We start from the raw sequence: 12,679 nt of genomic DNA, 5'->3' as shown, positions 1-12,679 counted from the left end.
AGAAAAATACAGTATCTTTGACCGCGGAATCTCAATTTCTGTTTAATCTGCGGGTAGAAAATTACGCGGATATTCTAGATTATTATACCTCTACTGATTTTTCACTATATAAAAGTAAATCGATATATTTTGCTGATTTCCTGAAAATCACCGTGAATAAACCGATTCCCTGCAAAACAGACTGATTCCTTGCAAAAAAAGTACGTTTTTTTATGAACTGATGCACACCTATTCGGAACACTTAGCATTTTCTTTCCACTTACGACAAACTTAGAAATGTTCCGAATAAACTCATGAATATTCATTAATTAATCGAAATGCATCGAGTCAACTGGTCCCATATCAATCAAAAAGAACCAGTTTACTGGTAGCAAATGACAACAGAAATGGCGAGCTCAAGATTTACGTAATGTTACTTTCGATTTTACTAAGTAAAAACTCGGACAATGAACTGATTTATTGATAAAATGGAATTCTATTCAAGTTTGTATTCTGTTTTGTTGTTATTTTTTAAATATTCCTTTTGGAATTAAACATTGTTACAGAATACAGTATTGAATATAACTTAATTTTTCAAATGTTTGTATCGGTATAATAGAACAGTTAAAGTATATCATTGCGGGAGTCATCAAGATTCCAGTTCCCCTCGAGCAAACCTATTTCAGTCGGCGCAAGCGCCTCGGGAAATAGACTTGCTCTTGGGGAACTGGAATCTTGCTGACTCCCTCAATGATATACTTTAACTGTATACTGTCACTATATTCCTTACATTTATATTAATTTCCGCTGATTATTTATGACCGCGTACACAGCGTAAGTTAATAGCACGCGGAAAAAAAATACTTCTACAGTATTCTGAAGTTTCTTTTTCTTTTCTTTTCTTTTTTTTATGTTATTCGGTATTCAATCAAGAAAACTGAAAATAAAAATCACGGCAAATTTACTTACAAAAATGGTAGGTAGTTCGACTGTGTCGATCAGAATTTCTTCTGTTTTCAGTTATAAATATGTTCGACCATACCATTTATGTAACGAATTAAGGATTTCAATAAAAGTGTGTGCATGTATTCTTTGGTAATCATAATGAATAGTGATTCAGTTGCGAATTTGATCGCGAAAATACCGCGAAATTTTAGTGCTTCGCGTAAACTCTGCAACACAGTAAAATTTCAAAGGATGGTGAATCCTGCCCATCCAATATATTTTTAAAATCATAATCTTAGAATCGAAGTGAGACCATTAATATAAAACATTATATCAATATAAAATTTGCTTTATAAAGAAGACAATAATTCTAAACACTGCATTCTTGTAGTTCACTAGTTCCATGAGCCGGTATCCCAGAGTTCTTCCATTTTCTGACGTATGGCTGTCTTTTACAAAAAATTAAGAAAATTATTCATATTGTTTTCTTAATGTCAATAAAAAATGAATTATTAAATTCGTTATCATTTGTCTTAAATGATGATTGGTATAATTTAGGGAATTATTTTCATAATAATGTGAAATTTAAAAGGGTTTTCACGTAGCATTACAAATATGTTCGTGTGTGTGTTTTTGAAAATACAATATACTGATTGCTCTTCTTGTAAACGACGTGTATTTATTAGAAAAAAATGTTATTTAAATCCAGTGTCATGTAAGAAAATGACGATCTAAATAAAGAGTGCACAACGAACTTTATGTATTTTTAAAGATAAATTAGAAATGAAGACAAAATTTTGAACTCCTTTTTCTTTCAAACACGTTTAGATAACAAATGGCATCGACATAAGAACTAGATTTTCTCAGTTTATATCCAAGCAAAAGGTCTCAAATGATTGAATACATACCTTTCCTTCTTATTGCAAGGAACTTTGTAACACAACCTACAAAGAACTTGCTAATTAGTTTTCTAACATGTTTGAGTCCTAAAATAAAAAGATTTATTCAAATCTCAGGTATGCGAGTTTTTTGTAAAAATCAATTAACCTACCAGTTATTCAGAAGGAAGTATGTCAGCAGTATAATACATACACAGGTAAGCAAGGTCCAAAGAACAATCTTTGGTACATCTATTCTGTCATGTATCTGACCTGTAGAAAGATTGCTTTTAATCTCAATTAAAAAAAGCTGAGGACAGAAAACCTCAAAAAGTTCGAAATATACATGTATATACATAATAACTTTAATACAACACATTATATTTACGTTTTGAACAATTACCTCCAAAATAACTGTCTTTACTTGTCAGACAAGTCCCGTTGCTTATATCGCAGGTTTCACAGTTAGGACGACACTCATACTGACAAAATTGACCATATCTGGACTGCTGACATCTAGTACATTTCTGAGTCAGAGAGTTACACTCAGAGCATGCTGAGGAACAATTCCTACATGTACAATATTCTGAAATATCAGAAATGAATATAAAGATACCCTCGAATCATGAGTTTTCGTTGCATTACGGTTAATTTGTAATAAAGTGCTTCAAGACTGAATAATTGAGATGGTTGCTATTTATCATATACCGTATATCCGGGTTTTTTCGCGTGTTGGAAATTTTGCGAAGAAGGGGTAGATTAGTACAGTTTTTATTTTGCGTAAGTTTTTTTTACGATTGAAGATTTTTTTGTTTAAAATGGTAATGTTTTTATATCACAATTTAGCTGATATAATTTCTGCGTATTTTATATTTTGCGAATTAGGAATGGTCGCAAAAAATGCGAAAAATAGATCACCGCGAAAAAAAAACCGGATATACGGTATACAAACAATAATTCTCCTTATTTTAAAATTTTAACTCACATATCATATGTTTTTTGTTCAGTAAGTCATTGAATTCTTGCATGATTGCTCTTTCGATTTTTTTGCTGACGTCATATGTTTTCGTTGTATTTATAAAACAAGTAAACTATGGAAATCTAGTCGGGAAATATCCTTATGAATATTACAGTGTCAAAAATACTAGTTAATTGACAAAATGATTACATTATTTGACATGGAAATTTATTTGTTGTTAATTAAGACCACATCTAACTAGGCGAGCCTAAGCTGTATTGCTTAATTAATGTAAAAAATTTCTCTTTCTCAAGAGTGGCCTAGAAGTAATTTTGTAAGGCTTTATTTGAATGTTTCATATTCTAAAATATAAATTCCATGTATATTTAAAGAAATTAAATGTTTAATTCAATTAATTATCAATGGCACAATATTTTTTGTCATATATTTTTTTTAACACCCCCGATATTTTCTTTGAAAATTATATAAAAAATGACGTTACTAGATCACCGTAGAAAAAATATCAAAAGTGGAAATTCGAAATTATTGTCACATGACCAGTAGCTGTATGGATAGTTAACAGACGATGATATGCAGGATCGCCCGCTATCAGTTTGTAAGTTTGGTATTCTAGTTCAAAACACGACGAATAAGCGTATACATGTATTACGCAAATTGTCAAATCTGCAAACTATGCATAACTCACTCGCTATATTTTATTTTAGCAAAGGCAAAAAAGGTTTAACATTTGGTCATAAAACATGCACAGGGTTCCCCTTTATTAATAGCAAATATGACACCATTTCGATCTCGCATTGTGCGATTATTCCTTAAAATAAAAAATAGCACGAAAACGTATATACCACGAAAACACATGACGGGACGGTATAAGATCAAATCTGCGTTTTAGCCCTGTCGGATTTATTTCTGTTTGTGTCAAAGTTCTCGGCTTAGAGCCATATTTTAACTTTAAATATATATTTTTTTAAATTTCGATTTTAATTTGATTTTAATTTGGACAGCATGAGAGATCAATATGTTTTCGTTTGTTTTTCCACGATAACGTAATAGAAATGAGAGATTGTTTACATGTACTACATGTATTATTTCTTAAAATTTAGGATTGGTCGGGAAATAAAGAAATAATTCTTAAAAACAACTTGAATTTTCTTGAATTTCTGATATCAAAAACTTAATTGAATGTAAAATTAAAGCTGTCGGGATTTGGATTTCACTTGAAATTTTACCGTATTTTGTCTTTTCTTTCTTGTTTCTAGATTTAAATTGGTCTTTTCATTCTTGTTTCTAAATCTAAATTCATTCCTTTTTGGTGAAATAAGAGAAAATTATTCATTTTATGGGTTTTCTATGTTCATCAAGTTTTATAATAAGATAACTATATAATTATGCCTCCGGATCGAAAGATCCCAGGAGTATATTGTTTTGTCCTGTGTGTCCATTTGTCTTTTGTATCAAGGATAGCTTTGATATTTGACATCAGTGGTCATTATGACAAGACCTTTCCATTGGTATAGAATTTTTTTAATCATGTGACCTCAAATGTGACCCTTGACCTACATATAAAAAACTTTAACATTGGCAATAACTATGATAATAAACCATATAGTGTGTCACAAACACATTTTGTTATATCAATATATTAAAGTATAGATTTAGGGGAGATATGAAAGTACATGTGTATATGGTTGATTTGAAAGGAAAACTTGGTGATAAATATATGTTGAAGTAATTATTCAATCTGTACAAATTGTTTGTTAGATTTTTTTAGAATAATTTATAATGGTATTCTATGAATTATTTGGTCTGTTTAATAATACGATCTTGTGGTGTGTAGCTTCTTCAACCCTATATTTAATTATCATCATTCTTCTGCATATACTCCTCAAAAAATGGTACGCATATTAGGAGCAATACCTAAAAAATGTCAAAAGTTTTGTCAAACCATTTTTTGTAGATGGATGATAAACGTGATGACTTTAACTTTTCAATCGACAACTTCCCTTACTTATACAGTAATAATTCATCACCTGCATACGGAGTTAATATATCTCATTTGATTCGATACGCAACCGCATGCTCTACGTATGAACAATATCCGAATCGAGGTAATTGTTGACTCGGTTGATTCGATACGAAAAAGCATGCTATACGTACGAGCAATTTCTAAAACGAAATAATTTATCAAATGCTGACTGACGTTTTTCATACTAATTGTTAGTCCATTATTTACACACTAAATTGACAACGGATTTTTTCCGTAATTTCCCGATCATAATCATGACAAGGAGCACACGGTGAGTGTAACCAGTCGGCATCGGCACTGGATGCTTACTCTTCTGCGGTACCTGATCCCACGTCTGATAAGTTTGCTTTGCTTCTATTATGTGTTGTTTGATGGACTTTTGATCTCAAATACTGTTCGTTATCTTCATTTGTTTCGTGAATATGATTTTGTCTAGTTAAATGTGGTATTTTTAACACAATTGTTGATTGTAAAGGTATTCCACAGATCTCATAGACAAAAAGACCTGATTTTGCAAAATGCTCAAAACTAATTTTGATAGAAATTTTCCTTCGTTGACTTCTGATGCGATTCGTTTGGAAATAATGGGCTATCAAAAGCTGGGGTTTCGAATATTTTGATTCTGCTGTTATCTGATAATTGACGCTATCTAAAAATACTGCATCTGAATACTGCATAGCAAAAAAAGGAAAATGGGTGACAGGAACCACGTGTACAACAGTATACAATTGCAAGTTTTAATGTCACGAACAGCACCATATCTAACCTATAAACGTTTACCTGACTAACAAGGGAATCCCAATGTTTGCAAAAAATATGACAGACCACATTGTGACTTCATTACCTCAGGATCGCTTAAGAGGATTTCGTAAATTTTGTGAATGTTTCACAATGACGTCATCTAAAGATTAGCTATCCCTGAACTGCACTTAGTATCTTACAGGACCGTTTGCAGTTGACTACAGAATGCTGGAATTACATGTATTGCAAAAGGATTATCATGTCATTGTTCTAATCCCACAAACACATGAAATATCGACTTCAAAGATCTCAAATCAATAAAGTATGGCCACAGCAACATCACTGAACATTTTGGTTTATGTGCTTGTCCAGAATGTTTATCGGAAAGCTTGTTATAAGTTTAAGAGTGCATAGGCTTTGTTATGATCCTTAGACAGAAAACTGCCTCAGGGACGTTGAGAGATTTGGTGGTTGTAGTGTAATGATATGGAAAACGGTATTACACAACATTAAGACTGATTTGGTTCATATTCCAAGACTTTGATGGAAAAAATGCTCTAATGATGTTCTACTTTTACATGCTTTTTTTTCAATTTTGCAGAATCCCGGAGCCGTATTTCAATCTGACAATACACAGTCACATACGGCTCGTTTGACAATCATTTTCTTGCAAAGCAACAACAACCTGTATCTGCCATAGTCATTCAAATAGCCCGATTAAAACCCAACTGAGCAAGCAGTGGACAAAATGGATTGTCAGGATTTGCCGCATAGTACATATAATGTACAGTTAACAGAATGCAATTTTCAAATCTAAACATATTCAAAGATAAGGAAAATCAATGCAAAAGAAAACTAAGTATATAAATTAAAGATTTTACCTGAAACTGACAGTGTTTAAAACAAGATAAACTGATTAAACGGATTTCGATCAGTCGTTTTGATTGAAATTCGTTAGGTCTCAAACCATAAAAATTGCTCTATTAAATCACGGCCAGGAAGACGTTAAGTTCCAAGACAGTACTGTTGTCAGAAACCTTTAAAGTTAAGTACTAAAAATGGCTCGTTGTCAAGAATTTACAGGTGAGGTTATGACAAAATCCTCCCTGTGTCATTACTTGAGAAGACAGGCCGTGAGCAGTTTTTCATTTTTTTAAGTTAAATCACTTCAACCAATGTCAGAAATTGCAATGAGATCAGGACTGACATCCCGTTTGGTGTTGTATGAATTTCAGCCGTTAAAATGAAGTAATAAAAGAGGAGTTTGCGTTGGCGATATCAAACCCTGGTGAAATCAAACGTGCATTTCAATCATTTTCTTTCTGAGATGTAATTTTTTTTGTAACTGGAATATTATATATATACCAATGGGTGCAGACAATATCAAGGCATGTTATAAGTCTTTACAGAAAAAAATAGAACAAATTGAAACTGAAAATTTTGTTTTATTATAATTTATGTCCGTTGTCATGACAAGATAGGAAAATTCAGTCCGTTGTCATCGGTCCGTTATCGCTACTTTACAGTACCTATACCCTATGAAAGAGGTCGATTTTAATTTTTTTTAATTTTTATGCTTTGAAAAATTTCAAGCATGCCTTAAATAAATGGGTGAACTAATTCGTCATAAGGAACTAAACGTATGTTATTTACTATATTTCATATAATATTCAGCTTTTGATTGTCAAACATACACTGTAAGGGCTTCAGCCTTTTTCCTTAAAAAACTAAGAAATATGAACGATAATATTGTTCTCCCGCTTACCTCCAAGTCAATTTTTAAAAGTTAATATATTTGAATGATTTTCCATATTTATATTCATATTTACATGAATTTCCATAAAACATTACTTATTAGGGAAAACAAAGAGAGATAACCCTAAAATTTTGGTAAAACTCGCGTTTTTTACTATAGAAATCAACGGAGAACGAAAAATATTTTTAAAACATCTCCCCCCCCCCCCCCCCCCCCCCCCCGAAACAAAAATTCGAGCCATTTTCAGTGCTTAACTTTAAAGGTTTCTGACAAAGGTATTGTCTGAAACGTATTCCTGGCCGTGTAAATGTGTGCTTAATAGGATCTTACTATAAGTAACATACTATAACATACTTTGATCGTTTTTTGTAGTATTTCTTCCAGTAAGCATACTTTGATCGATTTTGTATGTAGTATTTCTACCAGTACATTACATCATCCTGATACTTGAACCAGTACTCTGTGAAACATGTCCCACCTATACTTTGCACTTTCATTTACTCACTGGAACCGGTATTCGGATGAGACCGTATAAACCGTACAGTATATGCTAGCACAAAAAAGATCTATTACTGCTCAGTGACCGTACCCAGCAGGCACACAACATTGAACAAACTTTAAATCAACGTTGTTTTTCTATGTTGATTCAACATTGATTTTATGTTAGAGTTTGAAAATTTGTATCAACATTGAAGTCTTAACATTGAATCAACATTGATAATCAACGTTGATTATATGTTGAAAAACAGTTGATTCAGCATTTATTCAATTATTTATTTTGGAAAGGGGGGTGTCATATAGTAATAATATACTTACTTAAAATTTCAACTGTTTTATTGCACGGTTGCTAAGAAGCACGGTTGAAGAGATAGCGACCCTCTGATAAGACAGATAACTTTCAATATCCAAAATAGTCATACTACTCAGTTTTCTTAATCAGTTTCCTGAGACCTCTGAGTAGTCAATTTGATGAGATCAAACATATGATGGAAACATTACTTTCTATTTCTTTTGCAAATTTCTTTGTAATTGTTTTATTATATTTAACAATAAAACATTTAAATCCAACATCAAATGCCTTATAAACTGAATAAGTTGTATCTTTTTAAGTACCATTTTAAAAATGTTTTCATATTTTAAGTACTAAATACAGTATTTTGATTAGAATGACATTTTTTTCACATGAAGAAATATTAAGAAGAAGGATAACTCCTCATCACAGATATATTTTTTTTCTTACAACCACATACAACATTGTTATTTTCTGACTTAGGAAACATCGCTTCATGATGTTTACTAACATGATTTAAATAGGTATAATAGTAAGTATTATTTTCATATGCACCTCATATATTATATTTAATGTTGTGGCAATAAATCGTTACTCTTTCTATTCTCTGTGTTTAATTTCTTCATTTCATGATCTACACATAAAAATCATTTCTGAAAAAATAAGCAGCGATTTATCCTTCAAACTATTTTCCATGTGGTTCTAATGTTATTGTTGTTTCTGAATTTCAAAATTAATGTTACAAATTTAAAACTCTCTAAGGTGAAATTTATAGCAGATCAATAGAGGGTCGGGACCCCGTAAATGAAAACATACGGTATATCACCATATGAAAAAAAGTATATATATTGTAAACAGTACATTTGTAAGTGTTTAATTTCCTATCAATAATTAATTATGTTACAATAATTTTCACCAAAATACATTTTATAAATTAATCATGTTACAAAACCCGAGCATTTACAAACGTTTTGTATTTTCACATGTGGTTATGAAATAGTCGCCCAGAACATCAAACCATTCCAAGGTAAGATGCAAATCTTATACGGTTCAACTTTTGATGCACCAGAAATGCATTTCGACAAATTATGTCTCTTCAATGATGCTAGTACTCCGACATGCCGAAATGTTTTCTTTAAAGAGTATTATTTTTTTAATCTTGGTGTTGAGTCCTGAGGGTTGTGTTATGCTGTCTTTTTGAATATTTTCCGGATTTCCTACTGCGTACTTTGGCAAATTCGTACCGAATTCATATTTATCATTGAATGTGTAAAATTCCTATATTTACCATCCTTGTTAGTTATAATAGTTAGTAATGATATACGGTAGTGCGAATTTGTCAAGTCTGACCTCGTTATGGTCCATCCGACACTATCAAATTATCTATCAGCGAAAAATAGGATTGGCCCGATCAGCGAAGATCCGACGTTGAATAAATGTTGGCAATTCAACTCAATTTGAATTCAATGTTGATTCAATGTTAAGTTTTCAACGTTGAAAAGTCAACGTTGAATCAATATTGTATCTAGATTTATCAACGTCTAAACCCAACTTCAACTAATATTCAACGTTTAAACAACGTTGTGTGCCTGCTGGGTAGGTGCCAAATACTGTAAACCAACTATTATTGCTATATCTTTTATTCGCTATACGCCAGTTTAGAATCAATCTGCACGATCAATTTTTGTGACTGAGGAAATATTCTCTACAAATACTAAACAAAATGATTGCTAGCGGAGATTAATATTTGCGAGTTAAAGCACATCGCGGACTCGTGAATATATTTCGCATGCTAATAAAAGTTGGTTTATACTGTAGGACAAAATTTGAGGCTCTCCACTGGCAAGTGGTGGCGTCTCCATATAAGTGAAAAATTCTCGAGAGGAACGTTTAATTCCTATTAAGATACTATTCCTCTATCTGAGTTCTTATCAGTCAGATTTTAAATTTAAATTGAAGTCTTAACATACTTCTGTTATCTCTTTTCTTTGTTAGGTGTAGTATTTCTACCAGTACATAACAAATACATGTATCATCGTTATTTAAACTAGTGCTCTTTAAAACCCCGCCTATTTATACCTTAAACTTTCATTTACTCACTAGATAATTGGCATTGGTTTCCATGGTACCCATCTTTACATCTCGAACACTCTCCAGTTAGCTCATCACATGATCCAGGTACACATCCGGGAGAACACTGATATTCACACCAGACCCCGTAATGTGGTCCGTCACAAGATTTACAGCTGCTGGACGGAGTACACTTTGTACAGGGAATACCAAGGTTGTTAGACTCACATACTGCAAGTCATATTGGATAACTTCTCAGAAAGATTTATGTTTAAAGTACCCTATATAAAATGTTTTTCTTTTCAAATCTTTCGTGTTTGTACAGAACAGTTATCTTTCTCAAAAGGTGTTTGTAACCGATACTAGTATTCATATCTTGAAATGAATGATGACGATACATTATTCATACCTTTAAGTTTAAAGTCACACAGTGTCAACCTTCCAAGACTTGTCTTTTTAACGATAATAACATCTCCGTGTAAGTTTGATTTACAGGTGATATTTACATTGCTAGTAGAAAATTCAAAGGGTAGATGTTTATAACCACAAACTTGTCGAGCGGAAGTTTCCGAAGCATTTTGCACTTCTATTGTGTAATTACCTAAAGGATTTTAAACCTAGAAATCAATAAGTTGTAAATAAAGAAATATAATGACATATATCAAACAAAACTTTTTATTGATTACCTCCTTTTAGCCGAAGATGGACACCGGCAATAGTCAGAGATTGCTTAAACTGTATTTTCCAGTACTCTCCTGTACCCTTATGTGTCACAGCACATGTTACGTCATCATCATCAAGGGGGATGTTAGGTCCATTTTGTAGAAAGGGAACACTGCTTTGTGAGACTTCATATCCAGCAAGAGAGTATGATCCTGAAAATTCACGTTTTATATTTATCAATTTTACTTTAAAATATATAAATTATTCAAAGATAGATAAGTAAAGCATTGACTAAATATCCCATTTAAATGAAATTTAAGTTGTCATCAACAATAGCGTTTTGAACTCTGTTTTTAGCATTGAGCTTCGTTTTACTATATATTCAACAAATGATTGATTGATTGATTGTTTAACGTCCCTCTCGAGAATGTTTCACTCATATGGAGACGTCACCGTATGCCGGTGAAGGGCTTCAAATTTTGACCTTTACTCGGCACTCAGGGCCATTGAGCAGTGAGGTATCTTTATCGTGCCAACACCTGCTGCTGACACGGGGCCTCGGTTTTTTAAGGTCTCATCCGAAGGACCCGCAACTTTCACTTCAAAGTGCCGAGCGCATGGCGAAGGAACAGTTGCTACCCATTTTTTATCGACTTATGTCAGTCGCGGCTGAGATTCGAACTCACGACCTCCCGATCACGGAGCGGGCGCTCTACCGACTGTAAATATAAATTTAAATTATACTCAGTATTTCATTTAATCATATATAATATCATTCTAAATAGGAACAGATTAACAAAGACTTCGTAATATATTGCAATAAAATTCATCATCATTTTATTCACATTTAAAAAAATGCAAATTTCTTCAATGTCTTAGTAAGAAAAGAATCATAAGTTATGAATATAACATATGTATAGTTATTGGTAAACCAAAAATGAACGAGATAAAATTGTGTACCTTTACAACCAAAGCGGAGGGCAGATAGAATTAGTGCATATTTAGATATCTCCATTATGGCTATCTTAATATTGTATTGATTTCCAGATATATATATACCTCATGATAATTTATTTCCGATCAGATTTATTTTGTTTTTATTACTATGTCGCTGAGAAAACCGGAAAAAAAAAAGTTTGAATTTAACATCATTAATAAAACGTTGGTTTTATTGATTATGAAAGTGGTATAATCAAACTAATACTCCTAGTTCCTTTTTAAGGAAAAGAATCTTCATAAAAGACATTTTTCTGAATACTAAAACTTATTTTGGTGAATTCTGACGTATTTGTTATTTAACTGATTAATAAAAGATTAAAAAAAAAAGATTCAGCATATTTACCATGTCACAAAATCAACAATTAAGAACTTGAATCAAGTCTATACGGAAGCCCTGGAGGGACATTGACTTACTTGTTATGACTTATTTGTTATAACTTATTTGTTTTGACTTATTTGTTTTGCGATTTTTTTGGTTAGTTCTAACTAAGTGTAGGTAAGCTATTGAGAACGATTAATTGTAGTTTTGTAGTTAAACGTACAGTATTGATGTGATTACTGAATTTTTATCTGTTAATTACTGACGCCCTAGAGGGAGACTTATTTCTTATGAATTTTGACTTATTTCAATGTGTTTTGACTTATGTCTTATGTGTTTTGACTTAGTTCTTATTATTTAACTTTGAATTCTTGTTATTTAAAATATGTTATGACAAGTTTACTTCACAAAAAGTGGCGTGAAAGATGGGGGCAACGTATAGTTTCAGAAAAAATGTCCTTGAATTTATTACTAAGACAAGATAAAATAGTAGTCATGTTCTTGTCTTCAATCATGAATCCAAACTGGAAGTTACAT

The 12,679-nt window shown here is 32.0% G+C and overlaps 1 protein-coding gene across 1 annotated transcript; it reads right to left on the bottom strand.

Moving 5' to 3' along the window:
- Positions 1 to 860: 860 nt before the first annotated feature.
- Positions 861 to 11,839, bottom strand: LOC134261109 (laminin subunit alpha-2-like). The gene is made up of 8 exons (XM_062743575.1): positions 11,785 to 11,839; positions 10,848 to 11,036; positions 10,571 to 10,762; positions 10,192 to 10,392; positions 2,206 to 2,388; positions 1,976 to 2,075; positions 1,833 to 1,868; positions 861 to 1,373 (listed from the first exon to the last, which is right to left on the bottom strand). The coding sequence occupies exons 1-8, from the start codon at positions 11,837 to 11,839 to the stop codon at positions 1,295 to 1,297; spliced, it is 1,035 nt and encodes a 344-aa protein (XP_062599559.1). The 3' UTR covers positions 861 to 1,294.
- Between the last annotated feature and the right edge of the window lie 840 nt (positions 11,840 to 12,679).

This window comes from Saccostrea cucullata, unplaced genomic scaffold, assembly GCF_032062105.1.
Source record: "Saccostrea cucullata isolate Sc308-1 unplaced genomic scaffold, CSIRO_AGI_Scuc_v1 ctg12225, whole genome shotgun sequence".
NCBI lineage: Eukaryota > Metazoa > Mollusca > Bivalvia > Ostreida > Ostreidae > Saccostrea > Saccostrea cuccullata.
This window is presented reverse-complemented; position numbering and strand designations above follow the sequence as displayed.